General features: G+C 28.9%; 4 protein-coding genes across 5 annotated transcripts; 2 read left to right on the top strand and 2 right to left on the bottom strand.

Annotated features, from left to right (window-relative positions):
• Positions 1–458: 458 nt before the first annotated feature.
• On the top strand, positions 459–6,130 carry LOC132943022 (helicase-like transcription factor). Its single transcript, XM_061011783.1, has 8 exons — positions 459–909; positions 1,022–1,199; positions 3,353–3,907; positions 4,007–4,230; positions 4,294–4,558; positions 4,635–4,704; positions 4,972–5,181; positions 5,250–6,130. The coding sequence occupies exons 2-8, from the start codon at positions 1,180–1,182 to the stop codon at positions 5,334–5,336; spliced, it is 1,431 nt and encodes a 476-aa protein (XP_060867766.1). The 5' UTR covers positions 459–909; positions 1,022–1,179; the 3' UTR covers positions 5,337–6,130.
• A 1,446-nt stretch (positions 6,131–7,576) lies between these two features.
• LOC132942838 (rRNA N6-adenosine-methyltransferase ZCCHC4) lies at positions 7,577–12,778 on the bottom strand. Of its 2 annotated transcripts, XM_061011494.1 has the most exons (10): positions 12,558–12,778; positions 12,290–12,383; positions 11,484–11,673; positions 10,604–10,757; positions 10,317–10,514; positions 10,026–10,248; positions 9,848–9,961; positions 9,613–9,770; positions 8,235–8,357; positions 7,577–7,699 (listed from the first exon to the last, which is right to left on the bottom strand). In XM_061011494.1, exons 2-10 carry the CDS (start codon positions 12,360–12,362, stop codon positions 7,649–7,651), a joined length of 1,284 nt encoding a protein of 427 aa, XP_060867477.1. In that variant the 5' UTR covers positions 12,363–12,383; positions 12,558–12,778; the 3' UTR covers positions 7,577–7,648. The 2 variants fall into 2 exon arrangements, with proteins under 2 accessions (XP_060867477.1, XP_060867478.1); XM_061011495.1 differs by having other exon boundaries at positions 9,908–9,961; positions 12,290–12,778.
• Positions 12,779–12,933: 155 nt separating this feature from the next.
• LOC132942839 (leucine-rich repeat and WD repeat-containing protein 1-like) lies at positions 12,934–18,396 on the top strand. The gene is made up of 6 exons (XM_061011496.1): positions 12,934–13,301; positions 13,424–13,545; positions 14,427–14,626; positions 14,700–14,886; positions 17,753–18,018; positions 18,101–18,396. Exons 1-6 carry the CDS (start codon positions 13,224–13,226, stop codon positions 18,394–18,396), a joined length of 1,149 nt encoding a protein of 382 aa, XP_060867479.1. The 5' UTR covers positions 12,934–13,223.
• On the bottom strand, positions 18,397–20,243 carry LOC132942841 (deoxyuridine 5'-triphosphate nucleotidohydrolase). The gene is made up of 4 exons (XM_061011497.1): positions 19,869–20,243; positions 19,000–19,136; positions 18,784–18,929; positions 18,397–18,720 (listed from the first exon to the last, which is right to left on the bottom strand). The coding sequence occupies exons 1-4, from the start codon at positions 19,994–19,996 to the stop codon at positions 18,664–18,666; spliced, it is 468 nt and encodes a 155-aa protein (XP_060867480.1). The 5' UTR covers positions 19,997–20,243; the 3' UTR covers positions 18,397–18,663.
• Positions 20,244–22,096: the final 1,853 nt, after the last annotated feature.

Below are 22,096 nucleotides of genomic sequence, written 5' to 3'. Positions count from 1 at the left end.
TTTCAACTTAGATATTTAATTTGGTGGAACTGGGGTCTGGGTTAACGGACCTCTAAGGCTCTAACTATACCAACTTACTGATCATATATATTTACTAAGTGGTGCGATGAATGTTTACATTTTACAATGATCTATGTTTGTTCAATTTTTTGTGAACTTTTCATCACTCATCACAATTTGGGGCGGTAAAAAGTTTCGAACTTCAGCATTTTTTCTGGTAGGAAAATTAATCTAATTGGTACCTACTTTGTAGGGTCAAAATTCAATAGTAAATAATTTCAGAATTAAAAAAACAGGAATTTATACGCTAACACAGTTTTCAACAAAATCGATTTTCTTTTATGGTGTATTGTGTATAACTTAAAAACTAATAATCGTGGATAGGTACTTTAAATCGTTGCCAAATTGTTTATATGACTATTTTTCAAACATTATTATATTTTCAAAATATTTTAAATTTTTTGAGCTATTTGCAGGTATGAAAAATGTTTGTTTGTTTTTTTTTTTTAATTAGATATTGTCTAAAAATAATTTTGTTTGGATTTTGGACCAACTTTAATATGAATAGTTATTCGAAAAGAACTAAGTAGTCTACGATACGATCGTACAATGTACATTATCGTACTACAGAGTAATTTGTACGATTTTATTTTGGGATATCGTCACTCGTCGTGGATACCAGTCGTCAGTACCTAGTTACTGAATAGTACGGCAGAATATTATATTTTATGGGTTTTTCTGTTATCGTTTATCAATACCTGCCACGATTAATATTAATAATAAATTATTATAATCGTGATACCTACCTATACATACCTATCGGTATTCGGTCGTTGATTACCTAATTATTATTTACACACAGTGCGTGGTTGTGAGTAGTGATGAGCTTAGTACCTATATACCTATCTGGTAAGAGTTTTGATTGTATTTAGACGTACCTACCTACATTTTAATGTTTATCAATTCCATTCTGAATAGTATTAATATATTATGTCACCGTATTAATTCAGTTTTATAATAGGTATTTCGTTATTGTGAATAATACCTCTTACGAATTGCGATTCACGATCAACACATAGGTACTTACCTACTTCGTTTGGAATTTTGGATCACAACAGTAAACAGTCGAAATTAATAATATTATGCAATTTTCCTATACGCCAAAAATAATTGTCTAAAATGCAGCTTCCCGATCGAAGGTACTATTAGGTATTCGGTATTAGTTTAAGATTTGTGCCACTGGTTTTTAAAATTATTTGTTGTATAAAAACTAACCAATTTTTTATTCATTTAGTATTACTAATGATACTATGTTATTCGTTCGATTGAATGAAATACTTTTTACCAAGCATAGCCATATTATTATTATTATTATTATTATTATATTATACTGTATATAGGTAACTTTTTATTCATCAGTTTAAGACCACATAAACGATAAGCCATGTGTTGATAATATTGACGAAGGGAAATATATTTTCCAATAGGTACATTAATAAATTCAAGTTAATCACACACCTACGAATTAATTTCATTAGTTTTCAATCCACTTACATACATATTATATCAATTTATGACGTAAGGGTAAGTTGATAAATGAAAACTACCTCTAGGTTGGAAAACTAATTTAAAAAACACTAAACAACCATGTACTGTTTAGTGTTTAAGGAAAAAATATTTTAAAACATTAAGATATTGCTGTATTGTTAAAAAATATGTCTATTTTATTAAATTATATCTTTTTATTATGTATATTGAAGGCAAGGTTGATTTATTCTCGAAACTGTACACTTTTGAGTTTTATTTGAATAATATATTAATTGGTAGGTACTTACCTACAACCTACATACATTTAATAATTACCTACAAAATATCTAAAAATGTTACCTAGGTCATTAATATAAAATTCAAATAAGCTAAAAAAAAAACACAAAAAAATAATAACAATATTTACTTAAAATAATTATGAGACTATGAGACGGATGGTTTCTTGGCTTAGTTTATTAGTTTTTCTTAAAATATATGATTTAATCAATTTTCATTTTGAGAATCTTTTCTTAGCATATGCAAAAAAAAATTAACTAATGGAATTATAGGTAATTATTATTAATATTAGTTATAATTATTCAAGTATGTACATTGTACCTATCATAATTTTAATTTTTAATAAATAAAACATTGTCAGTTCAGTAAATTTGACACTGGACTTGAGATAACTGCTCCTTTTGCCTCCCGCCCTTCCTGTGACATTACTGGATAAATACTTACAGAAATTTAGAAACTTATTAAGCTGATGCCAAACCTACCTATGTGAATATTTTGTAGTACAAAAGTTTTTTGTGTTACTTCTTATTATTGGTACCTACCGGCTACCAATATTGAGATTTGAGATGCGAAACATCTAATTTTAAAATAATGCTAATTATACCTATTCGTACACATAGACCTTTTAACTAAAGTTAACTATTTAGTTAATAGGTCTATGTTCATATATATTATATTTTACCTACATTATATAAAATAGGTATGTTTTTGTACCTATTTTAATATATATATATTTCTTCTGTCCGTGTGTAAGTGTTCAAACTCCTATTAAACATCTGCACCGATTATGATGATAATTTTTGTGTTTGCTTGAGTGGGTCCTTATTGGCTGAGATTCCAAGTAGGCCCGACTCGGGGAGGTGCTCAAAAAGGGATTTTGAGTTTTACGATTAAAATGTTGGTTTATAAATGGTTGCTATTGGTTATAGGAGAAATAATTAGTAGAAATTAGTATTTATTTATTATTGGTTGACATTGGTTAAAGTTGAAGTTAATGCTTGCGTTCAAGCGAATTTCAAACATTACCTATCAAGGTGGCTTAAGGTTGCATTTACTGTAGCAAGTGACACCCAAAAGTAGTTGAACAATCATAATTTTTTAAAGAGTTGTTATTTTTTACGGGTAATGAAAAGCGTGGGACTATATTATAATATATACTTTAATTATTTATTGGCGTGATTGGTAAAAAATATGTAATTTTGTTATATTAATTTACATTCTAGTTACATGGACATAGTACCTATATTGGTAGTTGTATAAAGTTATAAGCAAAATGTGTTCTAGAATCTAGATGGTTCATTATAATATTCTGTCAATAATAAACCAGTTGAACAACACACTTTTACTGCCTTTTTATATTTATTAAATGTGATTTTACCTTTTTGATTATGTTTTAGAAAATTTGGAAATTATTAATGTACCTATATTATACTTTATATTTTATAAACCTAATTTAAATTTCATATTACTACATAAACCATTGTAAATCAAAACAATAAAATACATGTTTGTTATTGTTACATTTTAGAAAACTGTTTCAACAACGCCGTCTTCGTAGAGAAGAAATTGAAGCTCAGCTGCGTAGAACACAGATTGAAAGCACTAGTTCTGAAGATGAAGAGTCATTTGAAGATGTATCAGATGATGAAGTGGTCAATGAAGATGATTCAGAAGAAGAAGTAGCAAATGAAGGTGATTCAGAAGAAGAAGTAGCAAATGAAGGTGATTCAGAAGAAGAAGAAGAAGTGCTAAATGAAAATGAATCCGAAGAAGAAGTGGTACATGAAGATGAATCAGAAGAAGAAATAGTAAATGAAAACGAATCTGAAGAAGAAGGCTTAAATGAAGATGAATCCGAAGAAGGAGTCGTAAATGAAAATGAATCAGAAGAAGAAGTGGCAAATGAAGATGAATCAGAAGAAGAAATGGTAAATGAAGATGAATCAGAAAAAGAAGAGGAAGTAGATGATGAAGAAGAGTACAATACAAGTTTCAGTGAAAAAAGCTTAGCAAATAGCAGTGGCAGTCATAATAGTTCTAATAATCTTTCTTTAAACAAAACAAAAGTTAAACTTGATGATAGGTAAGGAATTTTAAACTTAAAATTATTTATGGTAAATTAGTTGGTACTTATTCTTTTTATTTTTTGTCTATTATCTGTTGTCCATGATGAATCTTTTAGTGAGACATTACTGGATAATACTGTACTTGTTAAAAGTAATAATGAACTAATGAATAAAAATAGTTCTGATGATGATGATGGTGATGGTGATGATGATGATGATGATGATAATGATAAATCACAATCTTTGCACGACTCTAATTTTAATATGAATGATCGACAAAATCGACTTGTTGAATGGATGGTTGCCAGAGAAAGTCAAAAACCAAATGGTGGAATAATTGGCAAGTTTAAATTAAAAATATTAGAGTGTAGGTAGTAACTTAATTTACTTTATATTAATATAGCAACTGATATGGGTACCACCGATTGTAAAATTACCATATTAATGCATTTGTTATCGAAGTCCAAACCTCCTAATTCAGTTAACACACAATCAGAAGGAGAATCTGATTTTGATGAAACAACTGTCTTCTCGAAAGGATGTACATTGATTTTATGTCCAAGATCAAGTATAAATCATTGGTTTGATCGTATGAACGAAAAAAAAAATCAGGGTTCATTAAACGTGTGGCTACATTATGGGAGAAATCGAAATATAACACTGCAGGAGTAATTTATTTTATTATTATTATTATTACTAATATATAAAAATTGCAATAGGTAAATTTTTCTTTTAAAATTCTAGTTTAACTCAAAAAGATGTCGTTATCACAACAGTTACACTGGTTCTTACAGGTTTTCGCAACAAAGTAAATGTAAGAATATACTCATAATAACTCTTTCTTAAGACTGGTTAGTTACCTTTATAATTTTGATTTAGTGTTTACTTAACAAAAGTTGTTACGCGTTGAAAAACAGTTTAATACAATATAATGAATCAAAACTGGTTGACAGCATAACAAACATACTATTAATTTAATATTTTCAAAATACTTACAAAATAAATATCCTGATTCTACCTATATAATTATATAAACAAAAATAACGTTCTTCAAATTTTAAATCAAATATTTTATTTTTAGAATCCATTATACCAAATACATTGGCATCGAATAATATTGGATGATAATAAGCTTTATAATTATAAGCAGCAAACTTCCAAGGCTTTATGTCAATTATCAGGCATTTGTCATTGGGTTTTTTCTGGACCAACAATTATTGACAATGATGACGATGAAGCTATCTATGGTTTAATTAAGTTTATAAATTATAAACCATTAAATATATTTGAAGTAAGATAAAAAGTAATATCCACTACAGTAAAAAAATATGTAACTATATATTTGAAATTTGATTTCAGAATTGGAAAAAGTGGATTAAAGCAAATCAAGCTGTATCAATATATGACAAGTTGGGGCATTTATATTATAAAAAGAAAATTGTTTGAATAGAGGGTGATATTTATTACCTCCATTTAAACAATTATGTTAATAATTATTAAATTTTATATTGAATTATTTTACTCAGATTCTAATTATGAATTTATTTTATACTAATATTTTAATAGTTAATTTACTGAATGAGACTGGTTAGAAAATTTGTTATTATAGATGTACCTATGTGTCAACAAATAGTATTTTAATTGTAAAGAATGTCTCATAAAATATTGTCAATCACACATTATTTTAATATAATATATTATAGGCAATAATAATGTAACTTATATTTAAATCAACTGGAACAGCAACTCCACCTGAGTTTGTTTGTTGGGTTCTCTGGTTGAACATTATAAGTAACACTTAAATTATCTGTTTTATTTTAATAAATGATTTCAATTATTTTAATAGTATACCAATTCTTCACTGTTTATGTTGAGTAAAATCTTAAACAGGCTGTCATGGATTGAATGTTAAATAGTAAAGTAGTCCTATCTGACTTTTGAGAACCCAACTGAAAACTTAATTCAGTCATTTAGCTTCTCAAGTTTAGGTAGAAGTACATATCCAATATTCCGGCCCCTTTTTATTTTCAATACTAACTGCAATATGATTAATTTAACTAATGAAATAATAATATTTATATTACCACATTAAAATTAAAATGAATAAAAAAAATTGTCTATATTATGTAGGTATATCAAATTGTTGACAATAATTTATCATTTATCATTTAATATTCCTAATTTTGGTTGCAAATGTTCAAATTGGAAATTTTTTGGTGTAATTAATTATGTTATGATAATAAAATGATTGACTGATATCTGATCTTATTTTTATTTTAATTTAGATTTATTTCTTATTATCTATTTGATTATTAGACATCAAGTTAGTGGATCAGAGTTCACGTCATTATTCTAAATCATAAGGAAAATATAAATTTTAGGTATTTCATTCACAGTATAATATTAATCACGTATAATTTGTTAATGGTTGATCATTTATGTTAAGATTGCTAGATTGGCTTGTATTCCAAAGACCTGATACAATATAAATATATAATACAAGTTCAACCACGTAATATCATTGATTATAAATACTATTAGTTTTAGTACTAATAGTTATATCAATTTGAAAATAATGCCATCAAAGTATGTAGAAATTCATATTAGCATTGAAAAAGAAGAAATTATTAATAAGGTCAAAATTTAACAATATATGGTAGGTTAGTTTTTTCATGCTGAAAAAAAAATTACTAAGATAAAATACCAATGTTAAAAACAAATTTTCTATGATTTTAAAAATGTACCGGCCAATAACTATTAAGGAGTAGCTCATAATAATAAATACCTATTATAATAATACTGTAATTTTTTAAAAGTAAATTTGATTTCTTAAGAGATCAAAAGCCAAAATTTAAAGAAAAAAAAAAATAGTATATACGATGAACTATGGAAGTCTATATGTTAAACATTTCTGCAAGCATACAAACATTTTATAACTGTAATGGTTTGCAAGGCAATCACGAAAATATTGAATTAACTATGAAATGTTTAAACTATTAAATAATAATATTATACTAGCTGTATAATCTCAGGCGTCGCCCAGGAAAAAATGAACAAACATAAACTACGGGGCTATATCAGTATAATATCTTGATTTTAGTTATCAAGGCTCAGTTCACGATCAAATCAGCATCCTTGTGACTGTATACCTTGCTTTGTGAACTAATTCAACTCTGATGTGGAATCCATCCACGGTGGATTGGATATACTATTTAGTATTTGGTATATTTTCAAACATGGTTCAAACTACTCTCTCAACAATTTAAATATTTCTGATATCTCTAAGAACAATATCATGTTACATACTAACATGTAATATTTCAACTTTCGTTAAAATCAGTCAAGTACATTTTTAAGTCTAAAAGCTACAAACATAAGGAAATTGTCTTTTGTTGTACATTTGAATGACAAACAATAAATTAAATAGTATTTTGTTTTATTATGACAACTGACTAAACTACTCGACTGATCATAAATCAATATTGAAGATTTTTGTAAGGTAGGTATTTTAGACTTCAGTATCTATAATAATAATGCTATATAATTGGGAATTAGACACCATAAATCTATTTCTCTTAATAAATTCAACACCTAAATAGTATCCTTAGTAAAGATCAAACTATTAAGTTTTTTAAATAAATCAAAACGACTGAGTATTGTTCAATTTTACAAATAATTCAATAAAATATAATTTGTATATGATATATTTTCTTATAATTTAATCCATAAAACATTTTTATATTGAATATTATTCATATTTATGCCTTTGACAATGTATGTTTTTTACGTGGTCTGTCCTTTATTCTTCCCTATAACATATAAATATACAGCTATAGTACAAATATTATATTAAATAATAAGTTAATTTTTTAAAAATAAGTAAATTTTATGATATATTAGGGATTATATTATCATATTAGCTGAGAGAATCTTAATACTGTATAATAAGCAGTGGCAGATCTGTATATGTATATGTAACCATACTCTAATAATTGATAGTTCAATTAAAATGTTTAGTACGTGCTATTGTTCATTTTGAAATATTATGCTCATTGCTTTTTTTTTTTTATTATTATTAATAAAATACACAATCTGTACACAATAAGGCACAATAAGAGTATGGGCTATAATAAATAAAATATGAATAGCGTGAGGAGGGAGGCCCACCAGTGTGGATACCCTCTAACTTGGGGTTAAAGGATGTCATGGAGTGGACGAAATGGGAAGTGAAATTTTGTTAATTAGGGAAGTACTCATTGCTTATGCTATTTAAGTGTAGCTTAATATGCAATGAATAGTGTCATAAATTGTATTACAATACTAATTCAAAAAACATATACTAACTTGAGTTTGAAATCTCATACAACTGTGTTCTATTAAACAGCATTTGTTACATTCTTTGCAATGTTTCCATGTTCTTTTCACACATCTCTTACACAAATTACAGTGTATGTATGCACGACCATTCTGTGAAATTAAAAATTTTATAAACAAGAGTTTAAAATAAGAATAAATATCAAAAAGTGATTTTATACTTAGTTAATCCATCTAACTTGAACACACTTGGGACATTTTTCTGGGGTGGGGGAGGGCTAGAAATTTAGCAACCATTTAAGACTGATAATTTATATTTTAAACTAAAATATGATTAAAAACTGGTGGGGGGGGCAACTAGGGGGGCTTTGCAACCCCATATTCTATTTAGTCTTCACTCGTTTGACTACTATACTTAGGTCAATAATGTTTGATAGCTTGTTATGATGTAATTTTTCAAAGGACACCACATCACCAGTAATTTATCAATGTTTTTTTATCATTGTTAGTTGCAAAATCGAAATATGCAGCTAAATTTTTATAATACTTTCAAAAAATGCATAAAACATATTACTATTTTGGAAAAAAAAACTCAAAGATAAGTAAACTCATAAATAGTAATAAATATAGTTTATACACGGGTTTACGAATTCGAATAAAATATATTGATTCATAAGACATCATTATTGCATGTTTTAGGCATTTTGGAACTATAGTATACTGGAACATTTACAGAGGTAAGGAATAAGTAATAACGAATAACGTGATATATGCAAACACCGTGATAAACGAACACGTAGGTATCTACTGATTTTTATTTCTTCATATAATCTAGAGTTCAATTAGTTTTACCAAAATTTTGTCACAAAGAGACACATAAATCTTACGTACCTATCTACTATACGAGCAAATAGGGGGGGGGGGGGATTTAGGAGCCAAGCCTCCTCTTTATTCAATATGTAGCTTCAGGCTTCAGCCTCCCCAAATCTCAAACACTATTTGCGCCTATGCTACCTACCAAAACATAAATTATTTTAAGAAATATTCTTGAATGCTATCCAAAAATGATTTTTCCCAACTTGACGTACACAAAAATATAAAAAAATGTGAAATATGCTAAAAAATGCTCAAATATGCTATTTTCATATAAGTATGACTAAATATGCAAAAATATAAAAATTCAAACTTTGTACTTAATTTTGCCATTTCATAAAACAAATTTATAATTTACCTAGAATAAACAACAACCACTACAAAAAAACATGTAAATGCAAGAAGTCCCAAACCTTACATATGACTTACAATAGTTATCAATTAATAATTATATTAATCCTTTATGGGGGGTCGAGACTTAAGTACTTATACAAACTATAATTTTTTTAATATTACCTAATAAAAATATGTATACCTTTGATGTACAACTATTGCACTTGTAGCAATGTACATTTTCTGAGCAAACCCATCGATTACATTCATCACAAAATCTATAATTTTCTTCTACCGGTAAAGATATCTTGCATTGATCTACATTTGTAAATATTCGAATTGGAGACCCTTTATTCCTCCCTAAATATAAAATAAAATAAATGTGTTGTAGTATTTACAGTTACAAAAAAAAACAGTTTAACATTAAAATTACAAACCAGAACTATTAAACTTCTTATGATTTATATAGTCAATCTTATAATCTAGCATTGACATACCAGGTAAGCAGGTGACCACAAATCGTTCCATAAAATAAGGCAATACCAGAAACTCTAAAGAATAAATTATCCATTGAATAATAATTTAAACACAATGAGAAAGATGAAATATGTTTACTTGATAATATGCTTTTGTTGTTTTTTTTCCTAATTTCATCAAATTTTTCTAGTGTGTATGCTAATGGCTCAAGTCTGCCACCAAATGGTGGGTCAATAAATACGGCTGTAGAATCTCCTTTGGTCAAAATATCTTCCAATACAAACTCCGTGTCACATTCCTCAAGTATATGGCAGTTATACATGTTAAACCATCTGAAATGGTCACTTTCATAAAATTGCAGCTGAAAGTATAAATATCAAATTTTTAACATTAAGTCAGATAACAATAAATAAATATTATTTTACATACATATCTATGATCAATGTCAAGTAAAAAACTCTTCATTTCAGGTACGTCGCATAATATCCTTTCATGTATAGTAGGAGCACCGATACAAATAACATTAGTTGTACCAACTGAGCGAAACATTTTTATCAACATTTCAATTGTGTTTTCGGTAAAAAAATATTGAGATTCGCTTTTAGATTCTTGAAGTGGTCTAAACAACTAAATTAATTTCCACACATTTTATATCAAATTAATATAATTTATAGTATAATAACTAAAATATGTTTATAATATAATATGATTACTACCTGTGAAGGGTGAGATAATTTTAAGTCATTTATATTTTCTACTAGCATTTCACAATGGTCTGAATGCAAATCCTGTTCAGTCTTAGAAAATAATTCACCACATTTCTGACAGAAACATCTTTCTTCTGGGTTTAAATTTTTCACGTGATCGTATCTGAAAGAAATTTAAAACTGTTATGGAATGTTATACATTCTATACTCTGTTCAGCGAGAGAAACCTCCGGTTTTGTGCATTCTCTCGCAACACCCTGCTATCAAAACCGGTTCCTCGATGCTACAGTGTTGCGTGGTGGAACCAGTTTTGGTCGCTGCGCAGCACGTTCTGTCGCTGAACACAGTATAAATATTTTATATTATAAACTAATAGGGCTTGGAAGTTATAGGAGTTGCATATTATCCTATATGCTCTTGATTTTTTGTAGACCAAGCTGGAAATCCAAGCTATATAATGGTGAGTTTTTTTGAATATCAATTCCCTTATTTTGCTACCAGATATGGATAAGTATATATTTTTTTCCAAGTCATTTTCATCCATTTACCATGGTCTTAAACCTAGAATTGAGTTACCGAGCATTCTGCTTTTTAAAATTTGCAAATACCTAATTCGAGTTTTTTCCAAAAACATGGTACATTTGTAATGAGTTAATTTTTACATGGATTTGGAAATTTTGATTATGAAATAAAAAGTTACTTTGTAACTTATTATTTTATTGCAATTTTATTTTTTATCTTATAAAATGTTCAAAAATTCTCATGTTATTTTCTAAAAACACTTACCGTTGGCAAGTTACTTCTTTTTGCTTTGGTGTCAAATTTTGGAAACTCTGAACATTTTATAAGATACAAATTAAAAGTAATTAGATAAGTTAATGATTATTACCTGGATTGTAATTTATATCTCATCATTTTTGTAACAATGAGATCTCTTTCATATTGTTCCATGAATTGTTGTCCAATTGATTCAATTTGATTTTCCCAAACAAAAAAAGAACATTTTTTTTTATCTCTATGTGCCGAGCAAGAGTAAAACTTTTTATTGTCGGATCCTCGAGAAAACAACAGCGTTGGTCCTTAAAACAAAAAAAAATTAATTAATAGGATAAATCAATCACAATCAAAAGCTAATCAGACAACAAAAAATTACTATCTCTAACCCAACAATTTTAACTGTAAGTTAATAAATAAGTAATTATTCAATAAAAAGAATATTGGTATTATAATAGATTGTGAGTCTATCCTCATAAATATTTAGTATTTTATTACCTATAAAATATTTAAATTCTAAACAAAATTATAAAAATGCTTTACCAAGATTACATTTTTTTCTTCCATTCTAAGTCATATACCTAATATTCTATTTGTTCAGTGGCGCCTAGTCCATGCTAGCGTCAAGTTGGCCACATTTTATTTACATCATAACTTTATTATGAGCATGAGTTTATTTAAACCATAATTATGAATAAATGTATATTAGGGTTATTAGAGTAAATTAAATAATTAAGATATTGAGGCCGGGAAGTTTTGAAATTGCCCGACCAGATTTTAAAAACTTCAGTGCCACTGATTTCTGTCAAGTACAGACACATGCCATTGCATAAATTGTTGTCTGGTCACTGCAATACACGACGACTAAAGAAGACTCGTTTACACCAAAATATCAACAAATGAACAAACAACAATAATTACCGTGAGAGCAATGAGGATGCGCATTCAAATTGTCCATGTGGACCGAAACAGTTTTGATGTACTCCTCCGTCATCTTTGCGTCGGCAACAGCTGGCTGAGTGAACAACAGTTAGATTAATGCCAAACTTTGTGGTCGATCAAACGGTATTTATTCCAAAATGGGAATTAGAAGTTAGAACACAAACGACTAGATTGGTTGACTGACAAATGACTGGGCTCCGCAGCACCGATTACTGACTTACTATTCACTAAAGTACTAATAATTTACCAGGCAGCAGATTCCAGAGACGAGACACTAGAGCACTAAAACTCTACGACTAAATAGACAGAAACCACGACACCTAATAGCTGCACGAGCGCACACATTACTACTGTACTATATAGAGTAGTAGACAAGTAGAGTCTGTGTCTTGACTCTTGAACGTCGTGAAGACACTACGGCCACGTGCGTCGTGTGCGGATCGTGGAAGATTCTAAGATAGTAGATTTTTAAATGTGTATTATCATTTGTAATTTCGGTGGCTTGTTATCAACATTGAACTATTGATTATGAACGCTCAAGTGATAACATAGAACAATAACGGCAATAGATTCTTTTCTATGCTCACAAGTACATGCCGTGTAAATGGAGGGAAATCCGAAATACTCGTCAAATCATGAAATCAAACATCGAACGTCCTCGTAAATAAATTTAAACGCACATTTGAATTTGAAACGTATTAATAATTAATATTAGCCGAGTACCGGACTCCTTAGTTTACCACTTTTTTTTTTTTATCGTATATTAATCCGTAGTATTAGATTAGCGTTCTACTGACAGTCCTGATTCCTGAATATTATTCCCTAAATAGGATACCGTGATATTAGAAACCGTACAAAACTTACCCTGCTGCCTGCATAGATCGACCATCTGCCTGTCTGACATCCATCGATTATGGGTGAATTTGTGGCACACCATTTCCTCAGGTGCCATTCAAAGTCCGACAATGATTCGGCTGACGTCTCCACACAGGTAACAACTGACAACGGGTAATAACTAATTAGACTTGTTATGTAGTACACTTCAACCACACACAGGGCATAATAATGTTGTCAAACACGGTGTATTAATGTATCATTCATTGTCGGTTATAGGTGTGGTATGCGGCGTTCGAGCCGTCCAACAAGTCCCACTTAGTGGCCACATGTGGTGGCAACAAGGTCTGTGTTATCGATGTGGAGACTGGAATTGTCCAGTTTAGATATACCTATCTCAAGTAAATAATTTAATTCTATTACAGTTTTCCCTTCTCTGTATCTGATAGTAATACAACAGACTATATGAAAATTTGTCATATTATGCTTGTTAAATAATACATTTTTATATCTGTCTATATAGAATCTAGATCATTATTCATTAAATAAGTTTTACACATTAAATTATACACATTGCATAGTATAATATAAGTATATAGGTACCTAACAGAAAATATATTATATTGTTATTAGATACTTAGCTATCAGAATATTATGTCTGTAAAGAATCTAAAGAAAAAAGCCAGGAAACAAAACTACATTTTTAAAATATTTCATATTATCTTTAACAGTATTTAAATCCCTGATTGATACAAAATTAAATAACTTATCTCCAGAGTTATAGAATGCGATGTCGTCATGATAATACTTCCAAATTCCAGCAGTTAGGTGGAAAATACTTTAAGCGATGTCTTTTGGTACCCACCAAAAAAAGAATTCTGATGTGGCTACAAGCCAAATCTGTTCACACACCTGAGATGTACAATCTAAGTGTAAGATTAAATTCAACTGGTTTCAATATGTTTTGTTTGTCTACAAAATAGCATATTAATTTTATTCAATTTATGATATTTGTTAGCATTTCTCTGAGGAAATACATTTATCACCACTCCAATATTTCTATGTTATAGATTCGGATTAAATTTCTCATTGAACATTTTTTACTACAGTAAAAATAATTGTTGATTCTGTTAGGAAGAATATGTGTATCTGATTAAAAAAATTTTCACAGATTTTACGGTGGCTTTTTTCCTATTATACCGTCTCATATATGTTTTAAATTTTGATTTTATTTTAGAATATATTATAGTGGGAGTTAATTCTAATTCTTATATTTTCATAGAGGACTGTTGTATACATTATCTTGGAGTACAGCATGCCCCCGCAATAATATATTGGCCACTGGCGGGACTAACAATACAATTGTGCTCATAGACTTGTTATCCAAATCAGCATACCTTCACTACAGTTTGTTCCAAGGGAACAATAAAAAGATATTTATTAGTTCCATTTTATTTCATCCTTCCCAAAATATATTGTTTTGTGAGTATTTCCTCAATGCCAATTTTTGTTGTATTATTTTTATTCATCGACTAATGTGATGGTCTGTTTTTAGGTGCATTAAACAATGGATACTTATACATCCTCCAATTTGAAACTGATGATAGTCGTATCATAAATCTTGAAAACCGATACAACATTGATCTCAAGTGCGAAATTTTTGGATTAGCGTTTTGTGAAATAAATGATTATTTACTCATTGCCACTAATGTTGGTTTAAAAGGATGGGATAGCTCTCAGAGGTAACACAATTTATTTTATTATTTAAAATATGAATTGGTTATTAATGTAGTACTTAGCACTATTAGGTAATTAAATTGCATGAGGCTTCGCAAATGGTGTGGTTTATTGCTGTGGTACCCCTGGGTAACCAAATCCCCATTGAAGACAAAAGGTCAAGACAACTGATGAGATTTATCTTTTTTATATTTTTAAGCCAGAATAAAAAGTTAATAGATCTAAAATAATAGCATTATCTAAGTTAATCCCTTAGATTGACTGTAATTTTCCCTTTATCCTCTTTGTCAGTGTTGAAGTTAAGCCGTGTATACTACTGGTCATAAGAAACGGAATCCAACGACCACCAACAGTGTTCAACCAGTATAATATAATAAGTAGATTAAACAATTAAAATACTTATTAATATTACTGACTAAATCAGTGTTTACCTACCTATGGTCCATAGCATATTTATTATTTTAGGTCTTGTATGATGAGTTGGGTAACCCGTACATACAGGGTGATTTTTTTATCATGAAACACTCATTATTTCAAAAAGTATTAATGTTTTTAAAAATATTTTTTTACATAGTTTCAAGTTGTTAAAAAAACAAAATTTTTATTAAAAAATCTTATTTTTCATCCTAATAAGTTTTTACTTTTTTGAATAGCAACGTGGTTTTAATTTCATATTCCAAAGCAGAATATTTTTGTAAGTATTTTGATACATAAAAATCGAGTTTAGAGAGAGTAGTTTATGAGTTATAAGTATTTAAAGTTTAGGAGATGAGTGGTACGCGGTTACTCCGCAAAATGTTTGTCCACTACTTTAAATACTTATAACTCAAAAAGTACTCATCCTAAATTCGATTTTTATGTATCAAAATATTTAGAAAAATATTCTGCTTTGGAATATGAAATTAAAACTCTATGTTGTCATTCAAAAAAATAAAAACTTAATAAAATAATAAGGATAAAAAATATGATTTTTTAATAAGAACGTTGTTTTTTTTAACAACTTGAAACTATGTAAAAAAATATTTTCAAAAACATTCCCTAATACTTTTTGAAATAATGAGTGTTTCGTGATAAAAGAATTACCTTGTATGTATGCAACCATAGACTAAAATCATGTACAAATTGCATATTTAATCTATTGTGAAACTATAAAAAGTTAAACTTGGCTAAATGAATATCAACTCGGATTTAAATTCCCTTAAAAATATTGAAAAATGCATTAAACTTAAAAATTCTAAAAAGTTCCCCGGATTTATTTATTTGTTTATTTATTTAGCCAAAACAATATGGTACAATTAAATAATTATAATAAATTAATTTAATAATAGCTGATACGAATACCAACTGAGCTAGAAGCGGAGTTCATGGATATTACAATAAATTTGTTTTATAGTAAAATATTTATACAAATAAAAATACAAAGTAATTAATTTAACTTAACATTGTAAATAGATACTTAAGAAACAAAATTAACATCAGCGTTACATATAATATAAGTTCATATTATAAGATATTATGTTTAGAACTTTATAATTTTATTGATACACACATTATCATCAAGATCACTTAGTGTTTTATGTATTGCCTTTTTTATTTTATTTTATTATACCATTAAGTATTATTGGATTGACTTTCACATAAACTTTTTATTAGACTCTTTACTTCGTTATTTAAATTGTTGAATATAGTTTTCCCCGTGTAATTAGAAGAGTTTCTTGAACTAGTTAATAATGTATATAACAGTTTAATGTATTTTTTTCCTGTTCTTCTGTCTATTATTTCTGTAGCATTGAATATGTGGTTTTGTACGGATTTATTTAAAATTTGTCTAATATATAATATATTTGTATGGTTGAATAATTCCTCTGATGGATATTTTAATGGTGGGGAGACTTACAATATTTTATTGTGTAATATGCAATGTATTAAGGTCCACTGATAGTGCCTCCCCAACATGTTGTGCCGTATAGTAGAAATTGAGTTGCACAGTGCCATATAAATAAGTCTTATAACTGATTTATTAAGAAATCAAATTTGATCCTGGGTTTCTTCAAAAATCAAGGTAAATTTGTGAATTGCTTTATTTAATAACCAGATTACATTATGTTGTAGTACAATATGTATATTTATTAATTATATTTTTTTTCTGAAGAGGATGCTACACATATATGTGTTGTCCCCTTCCTACAAAATATCAAAAACTGTTTTGCGCGGGAAAGAATTGAGAAAGCTGCAGTCATAACTAAGAAACAAAATTTTCACTACTTAAAAAGGAGAACTTTGGCTATGTAATATCGTTTTTATTTTTTTGATATCATTTATAAAGTTCTTATTTAAAAATCCATTATTGTTTTTGTTTTTCAAACTTAAACAACTTTTTTTGAAGTTGTGATTTCAAAAAAATAAAAACGATAATGCACAGCCAAAGTTTTTTTTTATGTGGTGAAAATTTTGTTTCTTAGTTGTGACTATAGCCTTCTTTGTTCTTTCCCGCGCCAAAATAATTTTTTCCATGTTTTGCATTTGGGTGTAGCGGGTGAAGCATCCACTTAATATTACTAGAAATATGTTAAGAAAATACTTTAAGAATACAAAAAAGTTTGTTGTTAACATAGTGTGTACTTAAAGCATATAAGTAATCTTTGAAAGCATCGTGTCAAGCATTCCACAAAAAATATGCAAATGTGTGATACTATTAACCAATTAATATCATTTATAACCTATAATACTGTATAATTTAAAAAAAAATAACCCATTAATCATTATTAGTTTATTGAATGTAGTTAATAATTTCTATTTGGCGATAAGGATTCTCATAATTTTTATAAGTATTGATTTACCCCTTTCTAAACTACCACAATTTATCTGCAGCCAGGATCAAGAACTATTAGATTTTGAACTTCCCAAAAATCCTAATGAAATGTACAAAGATCAAAATGAAAATGTGATTGATTCAATAGAGATTGTTAAAGACAGTTGGATTGCCACTAAAGTGGCACTGCATGGAGTTATATACATTTTCAATCTAGATGCAGTGTTGTCAAAAACTAAGGACAACAGGTGTTTAGTAAAACCAACTTATATACTTCAATGGAGTGATACAGACAACTATTTTATGAGCTGTAGTGTTGGACTTGGTTTGTATTTACTATTTAGTATTATTAAAATTAAAACCCCAATTCTCTATAATAATAAATATTCTATTCATACATATTACAGATGGCAAGCTCTTAGCGTGTGGGGATGATAGGGGTAGCGTATGGATTTACAACCTGAAGGACTTAGCCTTCAAATCTTCAACAAGTGATTCGAAGGTCATTACTGTCAATTCAGTATTGAAATGGCCCAAACTTGAAGACAAGTTTTTGAAAAAGAAAAAGAAATTGGAAGTAGATGTTTATGACATAGTAATGGCTAAATGTGCTGTGCACTATAGTGGCAAATATCTTGTAGCTGTAACTAATAACAATTTAGTTTGTTTGTATAAGAAATCAACAGTAAAAAAATTAAAATGATTTAGTACTAATATTAAAAATGTTATATTGTTTCAATGTATTAGGATAAATTACAAATTGTATGTAAATGATGTAAATTAAATAATAATTATTACAAAAAAAAACTTATAAGTTATCTTTTTTTTTACCAATTAACTAACAAATTACGTCAGGTTTATGGATCACATAAGGGTCCATGTGTACATAGCTTAACAAAAAGAGATTAATTTAATTAGGTATCACAATATTTTGATAAAAAATTCATAACAGAATACATAATTGGAAATTTTAATTAGTGCCTGTAGATCCAAAACCACCTTCACCTCGATTTGTCTCATCCAATGTCTGAAATAAGAAAATAAAGATAGTTAAATTAATTATAGTGTTATTAAAAATTATATAACATACCTTAAACTCTACTACTTCTGGATAAACTATCATCTCGCAGATAAGTTGTGCAACTCTATCGCCCTTATTTACTACGAAGTCATCATCAGAATGGTTGTATAGTATAACACCAACGTTTCCTCTATAATCACTGTCAATCACACCAGCTAAAACAACAGTAATAAATGTAAAAAAAAGTGTAATAAATAAATAGTTATTTGCAGTTGTAATACACACCACCAACATCAATGAAATTTTTCCAAGCAAGACCAGAACGTGGAGCGACACGGCCATAGGTACCTTGGGGCACTTTAATCTGGATGTCGGTTTTGATCAGCTCTTTTCCGTGGGCTTTCACAACATATGAATAGGCACTGCAGATACACAAGTAGACAGTTAGTTGTAGTTACGATAATAGGTATAGAGAACTACATCAGTGGTGCTTAAGTCTAATAATTTCACAATAATGTATAATACCCAACTTCACTACACTACCATCGACTCATTCGTTCTTAACCCAATAGTTTTTTTCTTCAATTAAAATGTCACGACATATCGACATGGTGAAGAATGGTACTATGTAGTAAGTATAACATATATATATAGGTATGGCTCATACCTAACCCATAGACATATTATATTATATATCCATGATCCAACCCATGATATAAACAACATGGTATGATCGCAAAAGTACACATTTGGTCCAAGTCCACGCAATACGTCACTTGCTTACCCGTATTATCGTATTGTCATTAAATTATTATTACTATACACTACTCTACGTCACGTGCTTACCGAAGTATCTGACCGTCAAAAAGCTACGATCACACCTTGTTTTTATATCATGACCTAACCTAACCTATTAAAGTGCCATCAAAATAGCATAAACCCGAACACGGGCTGATGAGTCCAATGATTGATTTTCAAAGGGGCGTTGTGGATAGGTATCTAATATTATAATTTATAATGACAATTATGTAGTACCTAATTAGAACTAAAAAATAAATTGTTTAGAATTGAATGGGACTATGGAACAACTAATCCACACAATACACTGCTCTGTTTAATACAGTTTATCATTAATTCATGGGCGACGAGCTTACCTCCTCAGGTCGTAACCGGCCGCGTGTTCGCTACCCTTGGTGGGCTGGAAACCATGTTCGGAGAGTTTGGAGAAAGCCAAAACGTTTTCTTCGGTGCATTTGCGTACTTTCTTCATGGGGCTGGGCATGATGACGACGGCGTATGGGCACGGATAAATGTTAAGATTTAAACGAAGTGGTAAACGAACTCGAGTGCGACACCGGGTGAAGGAAGACAAAAACGTGAGCAACGAGCAAATGGCGAATGACGAATGACAAATTGTAATGGATAAAAAAAATAACAACGAATATGGCGAATGGCGAACGGCGATTGGCGAGTGGCGACCGTCGTTGTGTCAGGCAAAGGCAAACGCGGGAAACGCGTTATTTTTCTTTATCGCGTTATGAATGGTTTGCCTCCAATTTGGAAAACGCGGGAATAACCAGCGTTCACAATCAAACAGTGTGACCTCGGCTGATGGCCAAACTAATCCCGCCAACTCGTCCAGACCAAAGATGTGCTAACAATAAAATTATATTGTTACGCCCGCGAAATCAGTTTTGAAAATACGAGCTAGTAAAAGTACGATGTAAGTATGGTTATTATTTATAAATTATAATTATATTATTATACGATCGTCAGGAAAGCGGTAAGAGCCTTGAAAGGTTGTGGCACACTAATTTAGCTCTAACCGGAAGCCTCATTTGGTCGTATAGTCTAATAATTGTAGATGGATTTACATTATTCTTTTTAATTTTTGTTTATATTTTCGTCATGTCCTGATGATGGAAGTATGAAAAATCTTGGTGACAAGCCATAGACGTGGTTTCAGTTGATTATTTGTTGTTATTTTTTTCTATTCGGTAATGTAAGACTCCTTCTATTGAGTTGTTCATTGATCCGACTGGCCGTGTACTGTCTTCCGGTATATTGGTAGTGGAATTGTTTGCTTGTTGTTTTGCATGAACCGGCTGGTAGCTTTCACAGCTATTTTTAGAAATTTGTTTCGTATAATTTGCAGCTTACATTTACATTTTAAACTTCAATGTCTCTTACTTTGTTGTAAATTTATGACATTATACATTATAATTTATCAAACATAATATTATACTATTATATAGTTTATAATTTTATTAGAATAACGATATTATCTATGTTATTTTCGTATAACAAGGTGAATTTATAAATTCACCTTGCCTAGTGTACAAGGTTTTTGTAAGAGCATTAATACCTGCAACGCGTTATACGTTTAATGAGTGATTACATAATACATACAATTATTGTGTTCGTAATTTTTTAATAATATTCTATACCTTAATAGGAAAGTATATTGAAACTTTTCAAATGTGTAATTTTGTATCTTGTATGAGATAATATATTTTTTTAAACTTTGTATAATATAATATTGTGATTCATTTTGAATAAGAATACAAATAGGCAGTGGAATAATTTTGTTTTTATTTTATTGAAAATTATCCTCTTAAATTTAACAACAGTCTTGACTAAAAAATTACCCGCTATCTTCATTTTAAATCTACAGTACCTAATTCCTAATATATTTATGTATTATATTATATATCCATAGTTAAATTGTAAATGTGAAGTCTACAACTGTCCAATAGCAAAAACCAAATGCAATATTATAGGTATAACACCAATACACCAATACACGTAGAGTTAACGTCATTCGAGTTGTTTAGTGTTTCTATTGAATATAATCATGGTTAGTGATAATTACTATGATTCGCGTATTACTACAATGATGTGTGATATGACAATATGTTTAATGTTACAAATATTAATCAATGATCACAATTTGTTAACATTTTAACATTTTTCTTTAACATTCCGGTTTAATAACAGCTAGTAGCCAGGTGCTTACTAATTAGTAATTAATATATTATAACTCATTATGTACTACGGGTAACTGGTATAAGTTTAACGTATTGAGTAGTAATTAAAACATATTTTTTGTTTAGTTATTGAATTATTATCAGTTATCACTAAGAATAAGAGCAAGTGAGCAACTATAAAAACAGTTGTCAAGGTTTTATATCATAATAACAAAATAATAAATTCTTCATTATTTTCAAACACGAATTAAAATATACTTAATACATAGTACATATTTTTATTTCATATTTTCAACATTAAATAACTATAAATAAGAATAATTAACGTACAACAACCCAAAATCAATACTGATAATAATTAATAAATACATAAACTGTAATAGCTAATCTAACTA

The sequence above is a fragment of the Metopolophium dirhodum genome, chromosome 4, assembly GCF_019925205.1.
Source record: "Metopolophium dirhodum isolate CAU chromosome 4, ASM1992520v1, whole genome shotgun sequence".
NCBI classification, from domain to species: Eukaryota; Metazoa; Arthropoda; class Insecta; order Hemiptera; family Aphididae; genus Metopolophium; species Metopolophium dirhodum.
Note: the sequence above shows the minus strand (reverse complement) of the source record. Positions and strands in the feature narration are given on the sequence as shown.